We start from the raw sequence: 26,386 nt of genomic DNA on the forward strand, positions 1-26,386 counted from the left end.
TATTTGACTTTTACAACAACCTGAGAAATGGCTGGAACAAGTTAAGAAACTTCACATCCAGAGAAGGGAGCTGGGGATCAAAGAAGCCAAGTCATCTGTCCATAATCACTGTGCTGCCCACCTTATTAAGGGTTAAGGATTTAATGCGTGTCTTTTCACTCCTGCACAATGCTCCATGTATTAGAGTATGGCATTTTATGTGAACTGCAGAGATATTCAAAATACATGGAATAAATGAAATTTTTAGGTGTTAAGAAAACCATTGCATGATAAGAAGTCCAAAAGGATGGAACTTCCAGGAGTCAAAGCTTTGACATGTGAAGAAATAAAAAAAAGCAAACTAATCCAGGCCACAGATGGGAGGTACCACATCCTTGCTTTAAATACTAGAAGGAAAATACATTCGTTAGGTGGCTTCCTGAGGCCTTTACTAGTCTTCGGAGTCTAGCTTGTAAACTTATGCTCTTTAATCTGATTAAGTTCAGTGATTCAATCAGCCAGCTAGAATAATAAAAACTTCACATGCAGGGGTTGCTCAAGAGTGTACATTTAACTTTCATACAGCTTAGGCTCTTTTTTTCACATACTATACACTTACATTCCTGAGATGCCTTTCCTACAGGGAATTCACACTTTTACTGATCAGCAGGCATACAAATACTGTTAGGTGCCAGTTGATAGTTTAGTTTCCAAAATATCCCCATTTATAACTATGTTTACATGATCGTTTAAAAACTTTGGCATACTACTCAGTATAAGATATAAAAGGCAAATAAGAAAAAGTGTTACCAGATGCTTGTAATAATTTAAACAAAGGCTGAAATCATTTGGACGGTTAAAAAAAGACAACTTTTGGGCTATATTCAATACTTAACTGAATGTTCAATTACATTAAAGGAACACATATAAATTACTCAGAACGTAATTCTGGAAATGTATGGTTAAAGACTGTATCTAACGAGGCAGAGCATAGTGATGGAGGAGAAAATGGGCATATCCTAAAAGTATAAATGTATAAGCAATATAAAATATGTCAATGATATGAATACAGAGAATATTTCTCTCAAGATCTAAAGAGTTATGGTCACAACCCAGACTTTATTAGAAGAACACAGCTGGTTTTCAACTCTTGCTAACAAAGTTTAAAGCATGTTGATAACAATCTAAGCAAATTCAGCCTCAAAATGTTTCATTTAATTTGGAGCAAAATCATCAACATATAATGTCTTCTCATACACATCATTTCAAATACAGAACAGAATAAAAAAAACATGAAACAAGGAATTATATAAAATAATAGAAAAATAATTTTATTTTCTTTATTTTAACTTAATCTATATAAAGCAAAGATTCTCCCCAGCTCTTAACTCACAATGTCCACAGCATCTAGAAAAATACCTGATTTCAGGAAAAATATTAGAAAACATTCATATTGTAGAAATTTTCTTAGAAGCCCAAACAAGGATTAATAATCAAGAGATGATAACCAAACACTTCTATCACAATTAGTCATTATAATTTAATGTGTAAATCTATGCTTATGTATAGTCACCTTTCAAATACAGTTCCAAATTACATCAAGTAAGGAGTTGCCTACATATAGTCTCAAATCACTTGACTAGAGCTCATGTATTCCTAGACATATAGGTAGGAAAGTAAGGTATAGGGGCAAAACTGATTTCCAGTTCCGTGGTTAATCATAACCTTTACCAAAACGCTTCTCTCTAGGCCTGTTTCCTCATCTGCAAAAGGTGATTCTCAGTTCTGAAATATCAATAGAATGGTGGGTGGGGAGGGGAATGCAGTAGCAGAAAAATGAAGCAAGGTCAAGACTTCTTTGGTCACCTCATCCTAACTTTCAAATCACCCCATCCTTGTCCTAAACTCAGAGTCACTGATATGGTTCGCTGCGTGGCGTGCCCAGGGAATTGTAATAATTCTCACCCTGAATTGTAATAATCCCCACGTGTCAAGAGCAGGGCCAGGTGGAGATAATAATGGGGGTGGTTTCCCCCATGCTATTCTAGTGATAGTGAATAAGTTTCAGGAGGTCTGATGGTTTTATAAATCGGAGTTCTCCTGCACAAGCTCTTGCCCTCCCCCCATGTAAGACACGCCTTTGCTTTTCCTTTGCCTTCTGCCATGATTGTGAGGCCTCCCCAGCCATGTGGAACTGTGAGTCCATTAAACCTCTTTCATTTATAAATTACCCAGTCTCAAGTATGTCTTTATTAGCAGCATGAGAACAGACTAATACAGTCACTCCCTCCTCAGCACTCAAGGCTCTCAGCTGAGACCTCTACCTCACTGTTAGTTCATCATCAGTCTTATTTCCCCGCCATTAGACAGTGAATCTAGTCTCTCAATTATTGTGTAGTTGGCAGTTGATCGGGTCTCAAAAACAGAACCAATGCAGAGGGGCCTGTGAGGAGTAGAACGACCCATTCTGCTTGAGGTTAAAGTTCTAGTTGGGGTGGGCAGGAAGTGGAGGGGGGAAACAAAGTAACCATTTGAAATGGAGTAGGGATCAATGTAATATGAGTTAATTTTCTTTTCTTTTTTTTTCTCTTCTTCCTTCCTCCCTCTTCTTTTTTCTTTTCTTTACTTTCTTTTGAGACAGGGTCTTGCTCTCCATCACTTAGGCTGGAGTGCAGCGGGATGATTGTGGCTCTATGTAGTCTCAATCTTCTGGGCTCAAGCGATCTTCCCACCTCAGCCTCCCGAGTAGCTGGGACCACAGGTGCCTGCCACCATGACCGGCTATTTTTCAATTTTTTGTAGAGACAGGGGTATCCCTATGTTGCCCAGGCTAGTCTTGAACTCCTGAGCTTTCAAGCGATATCGTCCAGCTGAGATGATGACAGGCGTCATCCCAGTTGGACTATAATATGGGTTAATCTTAATAGCAGCTAAATGTTTAACACATTCTGTGGCAAGGACTGTGCACCGTGCTTCTCACAACAGCCTAGGAGGTGGGTACTATTATCATTCTCCTTTAAATATGTGGAAACTGAAACTTAGAGAAACTTGCCCCACACTATCCAACTCTTAAGGGGCAGAGGCTGACTTGGAACTCAGGCCACAAGGGATGAGCTTCCCCCACCTGTAGAGGGCAGAGATCCTGCTGGGAACCCAGGAAGCAGGCAGGGCCAGAAGAAAAGTTAATACTCCCGCTCCAGACGCTATGGGGAAGGGGCTGCTGGCCCCTTGGAGTCTCGGGCCATGAGCCGGCCTTAAAAGGGAGGGGTTCCTTTAAGGGAGAGGGACTTTTCCCCACGAGACAAAAAGTAACTCCCAACTGGGAGGGGGTTCTCTCCGAGTGGCACGCATGAGCGGATCGATGAGGACCCGGCCAACCGGCTGAGGGAGCATCGGGACCCCCTTTGGGGATCGGAGGAGGAGGATTCCGACAGGAGGGAAGCGGCAGCCCTGGGGAACCAGGATTCCTGGTCGTGGGTGGACCCAGTGGAAAAGGACGTGCGAAGCCTGTACAGAATGGAGCAGGCCGGCCAACAGGGCCGGGGGGCGGCGGGTCCTGAGGAGAGACCGGAGGCCGCGGGTCCCGAGGAGGGACGGGAGGCTGCGTGTCCGGAGGAGGTGCGGGAGGCGGCAGAGCAGGGACCTGGGGACCGCTTGAGCGGAGAGGAGGGGGCTAGCGTGGAGCCAGCCGGGCCGGGGGGCGGGGAGATGGCTGTCTCCGAGGGTGGGGCGCCCGCCGGTCTTGCGGTCTGGAGGCGGGGAAAGAGGCGTGGAAACAGGGACGGAGCGAAGGGGAAAGGAAAGCTGCCAGAGGGCAGGAGTGGAAAGGATCCTGGCGAGCACCGGGAGGAGTGGCGGCTGCGGGATCAGCTGCCGAGCAGGCACAGGGACAGGTGCCTGGAGAAGTACTGGGAGAGCGCCCAGGAGCGCTACCGGGTGAGGGTGGGGAAGCGCAGGGCCAAGCGCGCGAAGCAGGTTGTGGGGGACCGGGTCGAGTGGAAGTACCCGCTGGAGAGGAAGGCCGGCTGGCTGTGGCGCCCAGAGACGGTGGAGTCCGAGGAGGAGGAGGAGGAGGAGGAGGAGGGGAAAGAGGAGGAGGAGGAGGAGAAGGAGGCCTGCAGAAGGAAGAGCAGCCCCTTAGAAGTCCAGCAGCAGCAACTCCGGCGGCCCACAGTCAGATTCAACACCTGCCTCAGATCTCCACGTCCGTCTCAGCTGCCCCTCTCCTGCTGCCTCTCAGGCACCAGTGCCATTAACGAGCTGGCGAAGATGGGCGACCCGGATCTCCTGGAAGTGTTGGCGGAGGAAGGTAGGACCGCGCCAAGAGGCGTCAAGGGAGAGCCGGGCTGGCTGCCTGCACCCCGCCACCCGCGGCGCAGGGACCCCGGGGGACGTTGGCGGCCCTGCGGCCTGAGTCCTAGGGAGGTTCGCTGCGTGGCGTGCTCAGCGCGAAACCGGGACTGCGGGGCAGAGTCCCCCGCCTGGGGTGAGTGGGGTTGGTTTCGGCGCCCCACAGATTTCTCTGCTGCTACTGCGCGCCAGGGACCTGCGACCTGTGACCCCTATGGTTCCGGAACACCCTCCTTGCTCCCCTGCAGGCCTGGGAACCGCCGAGTAATTCAGGGCTGCTAGGCTAGCGCTGCAGTGCTTGGGCCTCCGAACCCAGCCAGTGGAAACGAAGGCTTTCCCATAAAAAGCAGCAGTATAGAGTGCAAGACAGCTATCCCACGTGTAAGGAGCTGGTCCTTGAGTCTTATTACCTCACTCTCTCTGCCCGTTACTTATCATGCTTTGAGATGCTTGTTAATTGTAGGAGTAGCAGATCCTAAAATCTATCAGTTTGAGATACTGAGAGCCATAGGCACTTGGAAAAGCTGCTGCTACTGCTGTTGCTTTTAAACAGCTTTCATTAAGCCCTTTAGTTCCGTTGAGAAATATTTATCCATTGTTTGCCAAAGCCTTTACACCACCTGTATTCCGTGGACCTATTTTAATACATGCATTTTCCTTAAAATGCACATACTATTTTGCTGCTATCTCCAGAACCCCAGTTCCTTCAATGATACTTTATTTTCATGTCTTGTTTAGTGTTGGATTTAAACATAGAAACAGTTTTCCAAAGTGACAAAAGATCTGATCATTACTATTCAGTCTTCAAAGGCACCGGGAAATACCGTGTGTTACTGCATCCTCCTCGTTCCCTTTTTTAAGCAGCTTTATTGAGATATAATCTATATACTGTAAAATTCACCTATTTGACGTGTAAAGTTGGATTTTTTTAGTGTATTTACAGAGTTTTGTAACTATCATCATAATCTAATTTTAGAACACTTTCATCACCCCAAATAGAAACCTCTTAGGCAGTCACTTCCCATCCTCCCCACTTCCTACCAGTAATCTCTTTATTGTCTGTATAGATTTGCCTATTCAAGACCATTCGAATAAATAGAATCATACAACATGTGGTCTGTTGTAACTGGCTTCTTTCTCGTAGATTAATGTTTTTGAAGCTAATCCATACTGCAGCTTTTATCAGTGCATCATTCTTATTAATTGCCAAATACTATTCCGTTGTAGAGATATAGCATACCTATCCATTCATCAATTGGTAGGATTTGTGTTATTTCCACTTTCTTTTGCTTCTATGAATAATGCTGCTATGAACATTGATGTATCAGTTTTCATATGAACATATGTTTTTATTTTCCTCGGGTATATATCTAGGAGTGGAATTGCTGGATTATGTGGTAGCTTTATATTGAACATTTTAAGAAACTGCCAAACTGTTTTCCAGGCATCTGCATGTTACCTTCCCATCAATAATGTATGAGGGTTCCAATTTCTGTACATCCTCACTAACACTTGTTATTGTCTTTTTTATTATAGCCATCCTAGTGGTTGTAAAGTGGTATCTCAATGTGATTTTGATTCTATTTCCCTACTGACTAATGTAGCAAGTATTTTCATATACTTATTAGTTATTCATGTTTTTGGAGAAGTGTCTATTCAGATCATTTGCCTGTTTACAAAAATTGAGTTGTATTTTTCATTATTGAGTTGCAAGAATTCTTTATATATTCTGAATACAAGTCCCTTATTAGATATGTGATTTACAAATATTTCCTCCCATTCTGAGTGTTATCATTCTATGTTCTTGATGGTGTCAGTTGAAGCATACCCCCCTTATTTTTTATTTTATTTTATTTTTTTGAGACAGGGTCTGGCTCTGTTGCCCAGGCTGTAATGCAGGGGCATCATCTCTGCTTACTGAAACCTCTGACTCCCAGGCTCAAGCGATCCTGTCACCTCAGCCTCTGGAGTATCTTGGACTATAGGTGCTGCACCACGACCTCCCCAGCTAATTATTATTTTTTTTTATGAAGATGGGGTTTCACCCTTTTGCCCAAGTTGGTCTTGAACTCCACAGCTCAGCTGATCCACCTGACTTGGCCCCTCAAATTGCTGGGATTACAGATGTGAGCCACAATGCCCAGTCACCCTCCCCCATTTTAAAAAAGGGCCTTTGTAATCTATTTATGCTTACATGTGATCCAAATTGTGCCTCTGATTAGGGTGGAGGTGAGAGAAATAGATATTGATGAGGAATACTGTATATTTGATGGCTGGGACTAATAACTGCATTCTGCCCAAATTCCTGTATCTAGGTATATTCAAAGAACCAGAACCCAAGCAGCAGGGAAGTGTGGCATTGATGAGATCAGGGCCTAAAGAGCAGCATAGTTCAGGCCACTCATATGACTCGTATATTTTTAGATGTTTCTTAGCATGTCAGTTCTTTTGCTGGTTTAGTTTTACTGCCCATTATTGAGACCTGTGTTCTTATTAGGTATCTTAGCCTACTTTTTTTATTGCTACAACGGAATACCACAGCCTGGGTAATTTATAAAGAAAATATTTCGCTTTTGGTTCTGGAGTCTGGAAAGTCCAAGAGCATGGTATTGGCATCTGACAAGGACCTTTGTGCTGCCTCTTAACATGTTGGAAGGTCAAGGGAGCACATTAGACCAAGAGATAAATGTGTCCAAACTTATCCTTTCATTAGGAACCCAATTCTAATGTAACTGTCCCACTCCCATGAGAATGGCATGAATTCATTCATGAGGATGGAGCCCTCATGACATAATGACCTCTTCAAGGCTCTACCTCCTGATACCAGTACAATGACAGTTAAATTTCACCATGAGTTTTGGAGGGATATTTAAACCATAGCACTAGGGTGTATGAAAAGTTCATTGTTATGAGAGTTTTTTTTTTTAATGAACATTCCAGTGGATTTTTAGAACTCTGCTTCCAGATATATTTTCTCTTGGAGTTAAATGACACTGTTGGCTGGGAGTGTTGGCTCATGCCTGTAATCCCAGCACTTTGGGAGGCCAAGGCAGGTGGATCACGAGGTCAAGAGATCGAAACCATCCTGGCCAACATGGTGAAACCCCGTCTCTACTAAAAATACAAAAATTAGCTGGGTGTGGTGACATGCACCTGTAGTCCCAGCTACTCGGGAGGCTGAAGTGGGAGAATCCCTTGAACCTGGGAGGCGTACGTTGCAGTAAGCCAAGATTGCGCCACTACACTCTAGCCTGGTGACGGAGTGAGACTCCGTCTCAAATAAATAAATTAATTAAATAAAAATAAAATAAACGACACTGTTATGAAAACAAAAGTGTTGGCTGAAGAAGGCTGAAAAATTCAAGTTCCAGAGCATCAATTTTTAATAGCTACTTTCATTTCTATGTTTTAAAATATAAGAAGACTTTTTAGACTAAATTTACCCATATAGGTAAGCCTTGATTTTGTATGTGCTTTCTAAATCACCTTTAAATACTGAATATGAGAGTTAATTTATAAAATTGATTGTAAGAGAGACAACGTAACATTTTGCCTTTTAGACATAATAAATCTAAGATTTATTACATCTTCTCTACTTTTTTCACAATTAAACACATGAGGAATCAGTGATCTCCAATTGGCTAATTTCCTACTATCTTATAATTTTAAAAATGAAATTCTAATGGCAGAAGTTAATAGAGCACTTAATTAGTTACATAAACAAACATTGCCAGTAAAATGTCATTGCTGGAATTTAACTTTTTTTTTTTTTTTTTGAGGTCTTACTCTGTTGCCCAGACTGGAGTGCAGTGGTGTGATCATAGCTCACCATAGCTTCAAGAAATGTTCATGCTTTAGCTGATTTATGATACAGTTGGTATTGGAAAAGACAGTTTGAGACTTTAGCATTGGAAAAGGCAGATTAAAACTTGAACGTTAGGTTGTTTGCATCTTTACGGCTATGTTAAGCATTGTGTCCAACTAAGCCATCCGTCTTTAGTAATGTTAATATTTGATTAGAAATATTTTATTTTATACTGCTAGTAAGAGTGTAAACTGAGAAGACCAGTTGGTAAGTATAAGTGCTATTTTTGGGCTGTGGATTTGCTGGAGTGTGTATTCTTAGTCATGTGCTTTCAGTGAAAACTCAAGACTCAGTCTTTAGGCTGGCTTTACTTTTGGCACGTATTTGATGATTCTCCACAGTGATTGGTACCAAATCTTTCATATCCCTGGAATCTAGCCCGCAGGGAGAGTATAGTGCTATCCATTGATTTTAGAGGAAGTTGGAGGAATAGAAAGAAGCTGACAGAGTTGTTGGCTTCAAATCCTGCCTCTTCAGTCAGGCCTCAGTTTTGACAGAGGTTTTGGTGATTATGCATAGTTACAGCATCTTTATACTCCATGAGGGAGTGTGAAAGTGTCTGAGTCTATGGTCTGTGTGAACATCTAATTGCAAGGGTGCATACATGTGAGAGAGCTAGCGAGCAGTAAGTGTGCAGGGGTGAGAGGGAGCATGGTGTGTGTGGAAGTAAATCTATCCTCTTGAATGTCCTGATGTTTCACAAAAGGATGCAGTTGACAAAATGTGTCTATGTTGGTTCTCTGGAGCTGACAGTCTTGTGGAGGGATGTGTATTTGAGCTAGGTGTCCAGAGAGGGCTGCATTCAAGGTGGTATGGGAGCAGGTGGGAGGCCAATCCAGGGGACAGTTGAGGTTTCAGACCTTGCCTGAAAGGAGGAGGTCTAGGCTGATATAATGTGAAAAATAAGCAAGAGTTAGAAAGGGAAGAAACAGTGTTAGTTCTAGAGAAAGAAAGCTGTAATTTTAAAGGTTAAAGTGTGAAAGGAGAGCTAGTAATAATAGGAGGTAATCTGGGGGATTCATGTTGTCCCTTTTCCACATTCTCAAATAAATGCATCGCATCCAATTTTAATAGCAGCTTGAAAATATTTTTTCACCTACTTGTTTTATGTTAAATGGAACAAAAATAATTAGGAAAAAGAGGGGCTAGTGTTTGCAGTTTTTCAACTTTCTTTTTGTAAAAATAGAATTGTAAAACTCTTTAAACCTAGCTTAAGGTTTGCAGTTGCTTGATTGTTCTGTGATTGGAACTATATTTTGTTTGATGCATTGTTCTTTGGCATAATAGTGACTGTTTTTGTCCTTAAAAAAAAAGGCTCTCTAAGTCAATGTTAACTATCATATCTTGAGAGACAAGGCTTGTATTTCTTAGAATCCTATTCTTTATCTATTCACTGTAAAGCCATTCTAAATTGGTCTCCTTTTCATTCACAGATCTAACGAGAGATGATCAGGATCAGGATCAACTGAGTTTTGAGCTATATGTTTAGGCAGTAATCATGGGTAAAACCCATTGATGATAATACTGTATGATGTTTAATATTTTTCAAGCATTTCCCTTTAGATTTGTATCTTTTACATGAGAAAGCCTGCACTCAGAAAGTTAAGTGGTATAGCTATAGTTGGTTAGTTTTCATGTTTTGCTTAGAGTAAAACATTTTAAGAGCAGATCCTGCAACACAAAGATCTGAATACAAAAGGAGTTATTTAATTTTATTCTGACATTCTGAAACTTAGCCCAAGGAATTTACAGCAGTTTTGAAGCTTAACAGTAGAATAGAATAATAACAACATCAACAAGAATAACACCTGCTTACCTCCTATATGCCAAGTACATGCATTATCTATTTAGTGCTTACACAAACATTATGAGATAGACATACCACTTATGACAGCTGAGAGCTTTGAATTTATGTCATACTCTTGCAATGGAGGATAGGAAATGTTTTGTTTGCTTGAGTACATTACTACACCATATAATTGAGGTTCAATTAGCAAAGAAGGAGGAGGAGGAGGAAAGATATTTGTCAGTAGCCTGTAGCCTCTGCTGTATTAGTCACCCACCATTAACAGTCTTTCCTATTTTATTAAAGGACATCTTCTCAAATTTCTCATGCTTAGGAGTCTTCTATTTCATCTTAACATATTTTTATGAAAATAGGTATATTTTCTAAAACAAAGTAAATTTAGTGATAAGAGTGCATTGTTCTACTTTAAAAAAAATCTCTTTGATCTCTGGCCTGATAAAATATAGGTATTCTCATATCTGCATTTACATTCACTCTGTTGTAATGTGTTGTGTTTTGGTTGAAGTGTATGAAAAAATCTGGCCTCTTAGAGATCTATAGTTGAAAAGGGAGGATAATTTTAAAAAGTTTTTGAATAATTATGGATATTCTTCTCTGATTTGCCTCCAAATTCAATGAATAATAGGTTCTTTAAAGTTAGATATAATGTAGAATTTGAAACCATTGAAATGAACTTTTATTTCACTGCTGCATTAAAATCTATTGGTCTGTCCTTCACTTTAAATGTATCTTTTTCTCATGCATGGTTTTGTAACATCATGTATTGCTTATTTGGAAGACAATTATCTACTGAATTATACAGATCTTCCAAATGTTGACATATTTCATTTTAAAATACCAAAACATAATGCTAACATCATCACTGATCTTATCAGGAATGCCTTGGGAATCTGTTAAGCACACAGTGACGGTCACAATTTTACAAAAATTATTTCATTTGCAACTCAAATTTTGTCATTGGCAATAAATACTGTCAGGTGTTTTCAGTGAAGTGATAGATTCATGTCATTAATGTTTGAGGTAATATCTGACAAATAGTCAGGTCTGTATGACTCTATATGTTTTCCCATCATACTTTCAACTAAAATGGTGTTTTATGAAAAATTTAGCTACTTTACCTTGCAGTGTAAAGTACTTTTTCATGAGGCAACCATGGTACTTTGGAATGCAGCATCAGCGCTTCATGCATTCTTCCTGTTTCTTTATAGATTATTAAAAATTTGTGTGTTCAGGGTCAAGATTTTATAAACTTCATAAGCTTTACTGTTTATCAAGGACATTTTTAAGTTAAACTACATTTTTGTTTCTTTTTGTACTGAGAGTGCATGATGGTGGAAAATATAATGACTACTAATATAGTCTGGTGCCATAACCTTGATTCACATGATGGCACCAGCAGTTTTATCCCATTGTTTTTGCATCACCAGTGCAAACGTCAACAGAATGAAAAAGACAAATATGGTTTTAATATTATTATGAAACTTTAAATACAAAATAAAATATATAAATTTGACACATACAAAAAGTAAAATAAATTGTATCTTGATGGGGGATGGCAGACAGTACTTTAAAATTGCTGATATAGGATTTGAATTATCACCTAGAAGGAGAAGTTGTGTGGGTGTGTTATGTATGTGTGTGAGTACTGTTGTCTCTCAGTATCCACAGGCATTGGTTTCAGGATACCCCACTGGTACCAAAATCCAAGGATGCTCAAGTCCCTTATATAAAATGGCATAGTATTGGCATATAACCTATGCACATCCTTGTGCATGCTTTAAATCATTGCTAGATTACTTATAATATGTAATACAAAGGAAATGCCATGTAAATATTTGTTATACCTCTTTGCACAGTGCCTGGTGCATGGCAAGTTATCATTATATTTTGGCTTTTCATTTGCAGCCACAGTGAAAAACTTGGCTCCCTTGTCAGCTTGCTCATTCAATTTTTCAATAAATGTTAATCAGCCATCTTTCATTTGCCAATCAGTGTGCTAAAAGAACAAAATCAGAAATTGTGCTCACTTTTCAGAAACTTATCTTCTTTTGGGGATAAAAAGATATTAATCAAAATGCACATATATTCATGTAAAATTGAAACCCTGACAAGTGCGAGTAGAGATATTTCAGATGCTTTGAACTAGCCAGATACGTGAAAGAAGGCTTCCCTGGGGAGAGAGTGACTTTCAAGCTGATATCTGAAGGATGTGAAGAATTACCCAGGGCAAGGTGGGGAGCGAGAGAGTGTGTTATTCCCTTTTGTGCTGTTATAACAGAATACTACAGACTGGGTAATTTATAAACAACAGAAGTTTATTTGGTCCATGTTCTGGAAGCTGGGAAGTCCAAGGTTGGGGACCACGTCTGGTGAGCCCCTTCTTGCTGTGTCATAACGTGGTGGAAGGCATCACTTGGTGAGAGAGCATGCACACATGAGATGGCCTAACTTTCTTTCATAACAAATCCATTCTTGCTATTACAAATCTATTCCTGTGATAACAGCACTAATTCATTTATGAAGGCAGAGCACTCATGACCTAATCACCTCTTAAAGGGCCTACCTCTCAACATTGTTGCATTGCAGATTGTTTCCAACACATAAACTTTGGGAGACAAATTCAATCCATAGCAGAGAGCATTCCTTACAGAGGAATAATTGTGTGTTAAGGCTCCTCAAAGAGGGAGAATGGAACTGAAAGAAGGTATAAGGATCTGAAAGGAGACTAGTGGGCCAGACTTAAGAGCGCGAAAGGGTGAGGTTGGAGAGGTTGGTTGGTTTTAGTTAATTTTAAAGAGTTTTATTGTTTGCCAAAGGCAAAAAACTTATATCAAGAATGACCCCATCTTATACTAGCAAAGCTATGAACCATAAATCTGCTTTTTAAAATAAAATAAAATTATAAATAAAATAAAGCTTTCTTACAAACCAGTGTTTATTTTCACATACAGCCTCGTTTTAACCAATGTACAGATCAAAACTCAAAATATTCCTCTGCAGAAAACTTTGGACCTTATTCCCTAGCCAACCTATAATGGTTGAATTTCTGTCAAGTATAAATTTATGTATATAATGGGCTTAATTATTTAAGAGAATAACTGAGTGATTTGTGTGATCTGTGAAAAGGAATTGGACTGTCATACTTGGGTTGTGAAAAAGCTATACAAATGGTAGATTTTTTAAATATTTTTTTGACATATACAATTGCTTTATTTTATTATTTTTTCTTCTAAGAACAAGCATTTATTTCTCACAGTTCTGGGTGCTATGAAGTCTAAGATCATGGTACTGAACTCAGTGTCTGGTAAGGGCTTGTTTCCTGGCTCATTAATGACATCTTCTTACTGTGTCTTCACATGATGGAAGAGGGAAAGCAGCTCTCTGGAGTCTCTTTAATAAGGGCTCTAATCCCATTCATAAGAGCTCTGCACCATGAGCACATTCAGACTACAGCACCTGAAATACTTAGTGTTTTTTGGCTTTGTAGATACATCATTCTGATTTCTGCTTTTATCTTCACACTGCCTTCTTCTGTGCCTCTGTTCCCTCTTCTTTTCTTAGCAGGACATCCATCATTGGATTTAGGGCCCACCTTAAATCCAGTATAACTTCATCACTACATTTCCAAATTAGGTTTCAGTCTGAGGTTTGAGATGGACATGAATTTGGGTGTAGGAGAGACATTAGTCAACCCCTACAATAGGTCAATATCAAGTTTCCATATAATAAAGTGTCTTGTTCTGGGCTCTCTGTTCAGTTTCATTCGCCAGTTTTTCTATCCTATTTCTAAAATTATAGTCACTAACTTGAACTTAAAGTGCTAACATTTTATGCGGTTCCCATTGTGATATTTTCTCCAAAAATAATACATAGGAAGTTTTTGACTTAAATATATCTTAGGGCTTTTTCAAGTTGGAACCACTAGAAAATAAGAATTTCAGTTCTATATTTAACTTTTTTAGTGTCATAAACTTATTTGAACATGTATTTTAGTGCAAACGACTAAATGCATTACCATTACAGAGCTATCTGTATGTCGGGAAAGTACTCTGGCCTGTGTAGAAACTGGTAGTGTTCTATATACAAGCTGTCTGGTTTGATTTCAGGAAAATAAGCTGAGAGAATATGAAATCTCACATGGTGAGAACTAAAAGATATGAATGGACACCCTATTGGGTAGTTTACTCTTAGTGGTTTTGTGGTTATAGATTGATAACCACATTGATCAGAGTTAAGTTTATTTCTCAGTAATTGAGATTGTACTTTACACATCAGTATTTTATGCTTTTCCTGTTATAGGCAGTTTTAGGTAAGACTTCTTTTGGAGTCTGTTTTAAACAATTTAGCTCCTGAATCATCTTGTATCTTTTCTTCTAGTATTTTTTCTTTGAATTTTTTAATTCATTCAATTCCTATTTTTTCCTTACACAGACTTTTGAATATATTCTGATCAGTTGGCTAATTTAACATGTTTTTCTCTTTCTTATTTAATTTAGGGGAAAAAGTCAATAAGCATATAGACTACTCTTTCCAAATGAGTGAGGTAAGTTAAATATATATGCATTAGCTTCCTTATAAGTCAGAATAAAAAATCAAGATAAGGTTAACTAAGTCTTTGCACTTATTTACTTATAATACATTCTATTATGTCCTCTAATTTATTCATTTTTAAGTAGCTAAAGCAAGTTCCATGTTCCATGCAGATTTAATATTGGATCTTTTCTAGATGTTATAAGGGAACAAATAGATCTTTGATTTGTTTTGAGGCTCCCTGTGAAATAAACTCAGATATGCTGATCATTGATATGCAAGATACTAGTATTTGGCTTAACATTTTGCTATAATGTAACATTAGTGTAGTCTGTGATAGCTTATTATTTTACAGTTATTAGTATGATTAGTGCTTATCTATGACTATACTGGAGTTCAAACTGAATTGCATAAACACGTTAAATAGAACAATAAATAAATTAAATACTACTTGTAAAAATACAGAATTCTTTTAACCAAAGGCCTTCTTATATAAATTTTAAGAACCATACAAACAATTTATATTGCTTCTATACTGAATATAAGCATGTTAAAGGCATTTCAATGAAATCATTTTTCTGATAGACTCTAGCTGATAAAGAATCCCATGCATAGCTCTCACAGAGGTAGACGTCCTTGAGTGGTTTCAGGATGTCCTGCCAGATATAAACAGGATTTAAAAAGAATTTCCAGGAATGACTGAAATTTCTGCTTGGAAAACATGTCCTTCTAGAATAGGTTGGCTATTTGCTAGTTGGCTGGATAAGCTCATTAAGATTCCTAGAAGTTACAGGGTTCCTTTAAAAGTTTAGTGACCCACTAGTCAGAATGGCTATTGTTAAAAAAATCAAGAAATAACAGATGCTGGTGAGGCTGTGGAGAAGAAGGAATGCTTATACACTGTTGGTGGGAGTGTACATTAGTTCAGGCATTGTGGAAGATGGTGTGGCAATTCCTTAAAGACCTAAAGATAGAAATACTATTTGACCCAGCAATCCCATTACTGGGTATATGCCCAAAGGAATACAAATCATTCTTTTATAAAGACACATGCATGTATATGTTCATTGTAGCACTATTCACAATAGGAAAGACATGGAATCAACCTAAATGCCCATCAATGATAGAATGGATAAAGAAAATGTGATACATATATGTCATAAAATACTATGGAGCCATAAAAATGACAAGATCATGTCCTTGGCAGAAACATGGATGGAGTTGGAGGCCCATTACCTTTAGCAAACTAATAAAGGAACAGAAAACCAAATACCCCATGTTCTCACTTATAAGTTGGAGATAAATTATCAGAACACACAGATACATCGAGGGAAACATCACACACTGGGGCCTTTTGGAGGATGGAGGGTGGGAGGAGGGAGAGGATCAGGAAAAACAACTAGTGGGTATTAGGCTTAATACCTAATACCTTAATGATGAAATAATCTGTACAACAAGCCCACATAACATAAGTTTATGTATGCAACAAACCTGCACTTGTATCTCTGGACTTAAAATAAAAGTTAACAAAGAAAAGTTCAGTGACCTAAATGCTGAGAGAAACAGAATATGAGAACCAGAGGGAACTACAAAGATCATATAGGACAGTGATTTTATAGTGTAGTTTGCAGATCAATATACAAACAAGAATAAGAATTATATGAAGAATTTCTTAAAACTGTAGACTCTTGGGCCCAGGCTGTCTCAAAATAAAATTAAATAAATAAATAAATAAATAAATAAATAAATAAATAAATAAATAAAGGAAAGTAGAGCAAAACAACCCCAAAGCAAGTAGAAGAAGGAAATAATAATAAAAGCAATTGAAAACCAGAAAGTATTAGAAAAAATCATTGAAACCAAAAGCTGTTGAAAGATACATAAAATTGACAAACCTGTAGCCAGACTGGCAGAAAGGGGGTTGGGCTGGGACATATGCAACCAATATCGGGAATAAAGCAGGACATATCAATATGGAATTTGTAGATACCAAAAAGATAATAAAGGAATACTACTAACAGCTCTACACACATAAATTTGACAACTAAGATGAAACGGACCAATTCTTCAAGAAGCACAAACTACTATAATCCACTCAACGTTAAAACAATAATTTGAATAGCCCTGTAGCTACTAAGTAAACTGAATGTGTAATTTTTAAATTCCTCTAAAAGACCTCTCCAGGCTTAAATGGTCTCATTGGAGAATTCTATCAAATGTTTAAAGAAGAATTAACATTAATTTTATACAGTCTCTTCCAGAAAATAGAAGAAAAACAGATGCTTCTCAATTCATGTCAGAGCCCTACGTAACTTTGATACCAAAAGAGACAGACAGTTTAAAAAAAACAAAAAACAAAAAACCTGCAAGTTGTATCCCTCATGTACATAGATACAAAAATCCTTAGTAAAATATTAGCAATCAAAATTCAGTAATATAAAAATAATTATGCAACATGGCCAGGTAGGGTTTACTCTATTGATGGAAGGCTCCATTCATTTTTGTGTGTGTGTGGAAAGGGACAGAGTCTTGCTCTGTCACCCAGGCTGGAGTGCAGTGGCACGATCTTGGCTCACTGCAACCTCCACCTCCCAGGTTTAAGTGATTCCTCTCCTGAGTAGCTGGAACTACAGGTGTATGCCATCACACCTGGCTAATATTTATAATTTTAGTAGAGATGGGGGCTTCACCACGTTGGTCAGGCTGGTCTTGAACTCCTGACCTCAAGTGATCCACCTACCTTGGCCTCCCTAGGTGCTGAGATTACAGGCGTGAGCTACTGTGCCTGGTCTCCATTCATTTTTTGAAAAACAATTGGTATACTTCACCAAAGGCTAAAGAATAAAAATCATGTGATTTTTATCAGAAAAAATATTGTCAAAATTTAACTTCCATTTATTAAAAATAAACACAAACTCTCAGAAAACCAAGAATAGAGAGGAACTACTTTAACCTGATAAGGAGCATCCACACAACACTTACACTAACAGTATATTTAATAGTAAAAGACTGAACACTTTCTTCGTAAGATCAGAATGTCCTCACTTACCCTTCTCATTAAATATAGTACTGACAGTTCTTGCAATAAGACAAAAAAATAAAATAAAAGGTATTCAGATCAGAAAGGGACAAATAAAATTCTCCCCATTTCCAGGTGACATGACGATGTACATAGAAAATCCCAAGAAATCTACAAAATTAAAGACAAAAACAAAATTTCCTGGAACTGAGTTTAAGAAGGTTGTAAAAAATAAGAAAATTATATAGAAATTAGTTATATTTCTATATACTGGTAATGAGAATGTGGAAACCCAAATTGGTATATAAGTTAAAATATCTGTATGACATTTCATAGACATAGGCAAGATTATTCAGAAAATTTTATGGAAATACAAAGGAAGTAGAAGAGATAAAATAATTGTGAAAAAAAAGAAGAAAGTGGGAGAAAACCCTCTATGTTATTTTAAGACTTGTTCTTTAGCTGCAGTCTAATGAAGACTGTGTGATATTTGGAGAAGGATAGGCAGGTAGATTAATGAAACAGAATAGAGATCCCAGAAATAGCCTCACACAAGTACAGCCAAATGATTTTGGACAAATGTGCAAAAGCAGTTCAATGGAACAAACAGGCTGGAGCATTTGTGTATTCATAGGCAAACTTATGAATTTAACCTAATTTTATAACTTATACAAAATTAATTCAACATTGATCATGGACTAAATGTAAAACATAAAACTATACAATTTTTTGAAGAAAAAATGGATCAAACTGTTTGGAAATTAGATCTTGGTGAAGGGTTTGTAGTTATGTCATATCTGCAAACAAAAACATTATTAATGAAAAGCATTGATAAATTGGAGTTTATCAAATGTAAGAATTATTGTTCCCTGAAAGATCCTGTTATGATGATGAACAGACAGGCTACAGACTGGGATAAATATTTGCATATTCTGTACCAGACAAAGTACTTGTATCTATGATTTATAAAGAACCCATAAAATTTAAATATTTTACAAAAAAAAAGTGCCCAATTAGAAAGTGGGCAAAATACATATTGAGATCTTTCACTAAAGAGGAAATATGATGGCAAATAAGCATATGAAAAGATCTTCAATATCACTGGCCACTAAGAAATGCAAAATAAGATCAAAGTGAGATGTCAGTATATGCCTATTAGAAGAGCTAAAATATAAAATAGTGACAATACAACTTACTAGTTAGCATGCAGAGAAACTAGATCTCTCACACAATGCTGGGGGAAGTATAAAATGATACAGTCACTCTGGAAAACTGTTGGGCAGTTTCTTAAAAAACTAAATTATAATTTTCATGTCAGTTGGGTAATCATACTCTTGGGCATTTATCCAGCAGAAATGTAAACATATATTCATACGCAAAACCTAAACACAGATATTCACAGCAACTTTATTTGTAGTAGCCGAAAGTGGAAACAACCTAAGTGTCCTACAGCAGGTGAATGGTTAAACAAAGTGTGGCACAGCCTTATCATGTAAAACTACCCATCAGTAAAAAGGAACAAACTATTAATAAACACAACTTGGATAGATCTCCAGGACATTGTGCTAAGTGGAAAAAAATCTTAAAGGAACACATATGTTATGATTCCATTTTTATGACACTTCTGAAATGACAGTATACAGATGGAGAACAAATTAGTGATTTCTAAGGGACATGGATGTTGAGGGGAAGGAAAATGGACATAAATTTAAAAGGGTAGCATGAGGAAGATCCTTGTGGATGGAATAGCTCTATACCTTGACAGGGCTGGCTCTTACCCAAATGTACACATGTGACAAAATGACCTCCAGCTATACAGAGACATTGTACTCATGTCAGCTCCTGATTATGATATTTTACTGTGGTTATGTAAGATGTAAATAACCATTGGAGGAGACTGGGTAGGGGTTACATGGGATCTGTGTGTATTATTTTGGCAAATTCCTGTGAAGCTATAGTTATTGCAAAATAAAAAGTTAAAAAAAGTGAATACAACTTATTTCACTTTCCTCAATGCGAAATTATATTTTTTCTGACACTCAAATGCAATAAAAACAGGCTCTACACATTGCAATCAATTTTTTTTCACCCCATCTATGGACAGGAGGCAGGAAATTTTCAAAAAAATAAGTATTATAGCATATTCATTCAACTATTGGATTGAGGCAGAATTGACTAGAATCAGTGGATTTTGTCCAGTAACAAATTTATAGATATGATGAATGTTTTTAGGCTTTTACAAGACAGAAGTATAAGAATTGTAGGTTCATTATTTCAAAATTATTTTATGATTTGAAAAGGTCTTCTGTGCTTTCATGATTGCTTAAATATTAAAAAGCTATTCTAGTTTTACCTCTGATTTACAATTAGTGTGAGTCCATCATTGGACATTGTTACAGTCTTGTTGGAAATCAGAAAATGCATGTGAATTAAACATGCATGACATGATTAATATATTTATTATATGATCACTAGAAAGTAACAAACATTAATTTTAAAAAGTCAACATTTATGGAGAACTTCCCATGTATTATTTAATCTCACTGTATGGACTTTATGATTTGGAGAGGTTAACTTGCTCAAGTTTACAAATGTAATCAGTTTTACATATGTGTTTAATGGGTTTTATATAATTGAAGAAAAAGGTTATGAGGCAAACTGAAACTATATAAATTGTTTTATTGTTATATCTCCTATGTTTTGGAGCTGGGATTCTGAACACAGGTAATCTGATTCTAAAGCTCCTTATTCACTGTATAATATTTCTTTAAGAATGCTGTTTTAAGAATTGTGTCTAGAAGTACATCAAGGATTCTCGTTTTGCCTAAGACTATTCTTAGTAAGAAATGAGACGATGACATACTCAGCAAAATGAAGAAGTAATCTAATTTATTTTATTTTACATTCTGCAAAGTGAAGATATAACCCCATCTTTTGATTGGAAATCAGAGCAAAGATTTTTCCTAAAGGGAGAGATTGTAAAATGACTAGCCTGGTTGCTTTTGAATATATGGTTTTCTTCTATCCTTCTGTAAGCAAAACAACTAACATTTCTCTAGGATAATTGGAGAAACATATCAGGAGTCAATATAAATGAAGCTATAATAAATTTGTTTATTGTCTTAGCAGAAATGTAGCTGCACAGTATATTTTTAGAGGCTACTATTTCAGAATTGAGTGATCAAGATACTCGTTCACTTCATTTGCTATCTGTTGTATTTAGACGAGCTAGTGGAATTCATTCAAGGTCCACAAGTAGATATAATCACATATAAGTGGATTCTAATTATAACTGTATTTTAGGCCTGTATTTACTCACAGATTCTCAGTCTTCCCACAACTTTTCCCACCGGTTTCAGTATTACTTTAGTACAATAGATTGCATTATCTTGTAATTTATATTAAATATAGCAGTATGAAAATTGTACATTTTCAAAATTATCTTTCATTCTCTTTTAAAGAACACAGAGAAATTACTGCTTTTGTGGCACATTCTGTTACTTTACTTTTGTAGCATTAGGTATATTTCCAAGGTGCTCTTTGAGTATGTTTTAAATATGTCTGTTGCACATTTTATCTGCTATTTTGAAAACTGATTTGCCCAGCATGATTTGGGCATAATGAGATACTGATTGTGATTTTTCCAAGAACAAGGTAAGTGAATTACAATCTGGACATGAATTTCCGATCATTTCTGTTGGTTGATGTCTCTCCATAGTATTATATTGTACCTGTCACTAGAGACTGCTGAGAAGTCATTGGGTGTTATCTCAGGTCTGTGTCCTGTGGTGTGTGGACCATCGTGTAACCTGAGGAATTGGGAATCCACCATATACAGAGGGAGGCATCCCTATTGTGTTAATTATAAGTGGTTTGTGTGTATTTTTATACATGTATGGCTTTTTTTGAAGAGGTTATAAATTCAAATTATTAAGAATCCTGATGGTGTATTTTCCAAGGTATTCCCTTTAATGATTTCAAATAAATGTTGAAGGGCATAAAATAGCCAATTAATTCTGCCCTTCCTGTTGGTCCTCTTCAGGATGCAGCATCACAAAAAGATCAGACCTCCTTGTTATTTCTCAGTAATGTAGTAGTTCTTAACCATTTCTTGTATCTGATTTTTTTATGATTTGATAAAGCTACCTCCAAAATACTAATTCTCTCTGAAGCTCACTCTCTTTCCTCACTGCACAGACAAACACACCCTGCCCCACAGGCACATTTACAGATACATAGCACACATACATGAACACACATGCACATGTATACACATATATATGCCCACAGTTTTGCATATGATTTAATGTGGTTCCAGATTAAGTGTTTCTGCATAGAGATTACAGAGTTGTTACTGAAACTTAAAAGCTCCCTTTGCTCCACCTGAACTATTAATAATAACATTATATCTTCCCCTGGTACTGTTAGCAGAGCCTGAGCAGCAGAGAGACCAGCTTTCTCATCAATGAAGAAACAATGGTAAGCAGCGACCAATACTGTCCTTTCTTGCATGGACACAAATGGGGCATCTTTTTGTAGTCTGCAATGATGATACTCTTTTCCAGTTCAGTTATTTGACATGTTCTCATACATGGTATTTGAGAATGTATTACTTTAGAAAAAAAATCAGTTTCTTTAGGTTGGGGAAAAACACATCAGACATATCAGTGAGAATGACACACTGAGTATAACACTTTGCTTGGATTTTATTTTTTCTGTGAGAAAATGAAGGGTCTAAGAGGTGTAATGACTTGACCGAAGTTATTGATATGTTTAAGGGGTTGATGCTTGACTAGCACTCAAGTTTCTGAGGCTTACTTAGTTCAGTATTCTTTCTCCACTGCATCACTCTTCTTGTCTTTAAGTACGTGCCTGAGGATAATCATGAAAAACTACAATTCATTTAAAAATCAAACTTAAATATCAATTAAAAGGTTGGTAAGGGGACCTGAAACTTTTCATTAGTTGCCTAGCAAGTAAAAAATGCTTTTTGGGAAGATGGGGAAATAGAGTTATATTCCTATACTGATAATTTTAGCAAGGATGATAGTTTGCTTTTCACTAGAGTACTAATCTTTAGTGTTTTGGAATGAGGATTGTGATATTGATCAAATTAAAACAATTGAAATGTTGTTTTGTTTTCTTTTTAAATTTATTTTTACTTTTTTTTTTTACGACATAAAGCATTTTACATGATTCCAAAGTTGAAATCCACAGATCAAATAACATTTAGATGAGCCTAAAGCTTATACAATTTTGATATCACTCTTTAAGAAACATAAGGAAAAATATTTTCCTTTAAAACATTTACGAAAATATTTTACCACGAGAACACATTGCTAGAGTCCTTCCTAAACCCTTGGAAGGGGTAGATGCAAGTAAGATGCCCTGAAGATTAGACTTTATTAGCTTGAAGGTAAATCTATCTTAGGTTGAAAATATGAAACAAAGTGTTTTCAGAGAAATCTTTCTTCTTTGTCCTCTCAGTCTTTTTGTATAATAGTTACCATTTTTGTTTGGTTTATTTTTCCAATGCTATTACAAATGTTGCTAAAATGAATGCCCTTGGGAATTAGTCTTATAATATTTTGGTCATTTTATTTTTCTACATGGAATTCATTTATCAGAGAATAAAGGTATATATAGTAATTTGTAATTTTCCCATATATTGCCAAATTCCCCTGCCTTTTGTGTTTGTAACAAACCTATGAAAGTGCCTGTTTCCCCACAGCCCTATCAGCAGTGTGTTGTTATGCTTTTAGATTCTTGCCTGTCTCGTGGTACTGAGATAGATAATGGCTATTGGGAGCTATTTCACTTGGCGCAGTATCTTAGTATCATTTAAAATTGCATTTCTCACAACATGTGTGAGATATTCATCTTTTTCTACATTGAGTGGTCATTTAAATTTATTTTGCTATGTCACTCTGTTCATATATCTTGTCCATTTCCTGTCAGGTTTTTTTTTTTACTCTTGATTTTTTTGGAGCTCTTTATGTATATTTATTGCTATCTCCTTGCCTGTACAGAAGTTGCAGATACTTTCCTCAAATATGTTAAATACATATAATTTAATTTTTAAATTCTAAGTGACTTTAAAATGATGTATGATATTTGATTCACTATGTTGACATTGTCTTTGATTAAACAGTAAGTTGTTAAACAGTAGGCTTCTTTTTAAAAATATACTTTATTTTAATATAGTTTTAGATTTTATTATAAATCTATTTATTATAAATAAAATCTAAACAGAGTTTCTTATACCCCACACTCATTTTCTCCTATTATTAGAATCTTACATTAGTATGGTACATTTGTAACAATTAATGAACCTATATTGGTGCATTATTATCAAATAAAGTTCATGCTTTATCCAGATTTCCTTAGTTTTCCCCTAAGATCCTTTTCCTATTCCAATATCTCACTGAGGATGCAGCATTGCACTTAGTAGTCATGTCTACTCAGGCTCCTCTTGGTTGTGACAGTTTCATGTACTTCTTTTGATTTTTATATCCTTCACAGCTTTGAGAAGTACCGGTCAGGTATTTTGTAGAATGTCCTTAGATTGGGACTTTCCTGATTTTTTTTTTTTATGATTAGACTTGGATTATGTGTTTTTGGAGGAAGATAATAGAAGTGTCATTCTCTTCATGTCATATCAAGGGTATATTCTATCAACATGACTTAATCACCCTTAATGTTTTAACCTTGATTACCTGGCTTGAAGTAATGTTTAGCAGATTTATTCACTGTAAAGTTACTCTTTTTTTTTTTCTCCCTTTCCATACTGCATTCTTCAGATGAAAGTCACTATTTGCAGCCTACACAAAAGGATTGGGATTATGCTCTCCCTCCTTATAGGTGAATCCATTATTTGGAATTGTTTTGTGTGTAGGGGAGATCTTTCTTCCTTTCTTTTTGTCAGTGTGTACTTATGGATATTTATTTTATACTTTATGTTATAAACCAAATACTACTTTATTTTCTTGTTCAAATTGTTCTAGCTTTGGCTATTGGAAGTGGGTTTTTTTTCTGTTTTTTTGTTTTGTTTTGTTTTGTTTTGTTTTGGGACAGCATCTTGCTCTGTTGCCCAGGCTGGAGTCCAGTGGCATGATCATAGTTCACTGCAGCCTTAGATTCCTTGGCGCAAGTAATCCTCTCACTTTGGCCTCCCTGAGATTACAGGAGTACACCACCACATCCAGCTAATTATTATTATTATTATTATTATTATTATTATTATTATTTTGGAAATTGGGTCTCACTGTGTTGGTCAGGCTGCTCTCAAATTTCTGGGCTCAAGCAGTCCTCCCATCTCAGCTTCCTGAGTGGTTGGAATTACAAGACATAAGCCACATCACTTGGCTGGAAGCTTTTCAGTTGACTCCTGTGTTTCCTTGGTATACCCCTATTATTGTGTTTAGTTTTGTTTTGAGTATTTTCCTACTTTCTGACAAGATGCTCCAAATTCATTTTGTACATTTCCTGCCTCAGTCCTAGAATCAACTGTGTACCCAGGGAAGTTTGCTTTTTTTTTAAAATATATCATAGAAATATCACAAAAGAAAAATCTGTATAAATTAGGGTCCTGTTAGGCCTACTCAGTGTAGGATAATTTGAGAAGGACTTCTTAAAAAGACTTTTTACAAAGATAGGGTGTAAGGGAATCTCAGCATATATAGGTGTAGTAATCTTGAATTTATTAAAATCCATAGAACTGAAGGGAATAGGGTAGGGAGAACTTACTGGAACCCAGAAGGAAGAACTCATATACTACAGACATTATCAAGAGGCTCAGTGATCTTTGGTGAGGGGACACAATCTTCCTGAATTCAACCTTAGGAAGGAAAACACTATCTATTCTTTCCAATCATTCGTGAGAAGCAAGAGGTCAAGGGAGCTCTTTGGTTACCTGCACAGGACAAAAAGCAGGGTAGAGAGGAGTGGAGAGGGAATGTGCTGGGATAAACCAACGTAATATCACTGGATATGTTTTTGGGTAAAAAAATGGAGTCTTGCGGTTCCTACTGTGATTATTATGACAGAAACTCTATATCAGTTATTTTATAAATATATAATAATGTAATTTAAAATTCTATTTGAAACAAAATAGTGAAAAGTGAATGAGTACCTAAATGATTACACAGATTGTCAGTATAGAAAGGTCACTAAAGCCACTAAATGAAATATAGAAAGATGGAAACTATTATGCTTAAGAGAACCTATCTTAGAGTGACTACTGTAGGGGATTGGACAGAATAGTTTGGTAAGTATTTAGAGTTTAGTAAGCAAAGAATGGGAATTGAAAAGACACACTAAAGGTTGCTTAAATAATGACAGATATGCAATTAACAGATTTTGAAGGAGTATGGGCCTTGATAACCTCAAGGATGATATTCCAAATATTTAATAACTGATATGGCACAGGCACAAACCAATCAGAAGGAGTCTTTGAGTAAAATGACAAGAAGCAATTAGTATCATATTAGCACAGTATTTATAATTGATCTGTGCATGTATTTAGATATTCTCACCTTATGATTCAGTCATTAATTCAGTCTTCTAGTGATTTCATCCAGTTTCATGGCTTTAAATACAATTGATATGCCATCTCAATTCTCAAATTTAAGTTTCAAGTGTAGTTATTTCTCCTCAACTTCACTTTTAAATATCCAAATGCTTTCTCAGCATATGCATATGGATGTCTAAAAGCTATCTCAAGACTAATATGTCCAAAATGTAATTCTTTATCTTCCCCTGCAAAAAAACTGCTTGTCTGAAGTCTTTCGCATCTCAACAACATGCATTATATTCTTTTCGTTGCTCACATCAGAAA

The 26,386-nt window shown here is 36.8% G+C and overlaps 1 protein-coding gene across 5 annotated transcripts in view; it reads left to right on the plus strand.

The window, feature by feature from the left end:
- The first annotated feature begins 2,662 nt into the window (after positions 1-2,662).
- ANO5 (anoctamin 5) overlaps positions 2,663-26,386 on the plus strand; it is a 92,286-nt gene continuing 68,562 nt past the window's right edge. For 2 of the 5 annotated variants that reach the window (XM_004050827.5, XM_055354203.2), the window contains exons 1-3: positions 3,657-4,288; positions 14,498-14,544; positions 21,979-22,029. In XM_004050827.5, coding sequence (XP_004050875.3) covers positions 3,688-4,288; positions 14,498-14,544; positions 21,979-22,029 — 699 coding nt within the window. In that variant the 5' untranslated portion in view covers positions 3,657-3,687. Of the gene's footprint in view, positions 3,598-3,656; positions 4,289-14,497; positions 14,545-21,978; positions 22,030-26,386 lie in introns of those variants that run through there. The other 3 variants (XM_055354202.2, XM_055354204.2, XM_055354205.2) reach the window with 2 other exon arrangements.

The sequence above is a fragment of the Gorilla gorilla genome, chromosome 9 (assembly GCF_029281585.2).
Source record: "Gorilla gorilla gorilla isolate KB3781 chromosome 9, NHGRI_mGorGor1-v2.1_pri, whole genome shotgun sequence".
Classification (NCBI taxonomy): Eukaryota; Metazoa; Chordata; class Mammalia; order Primates; family Hominidae; genus Gorilla; species Gorilla gorilla.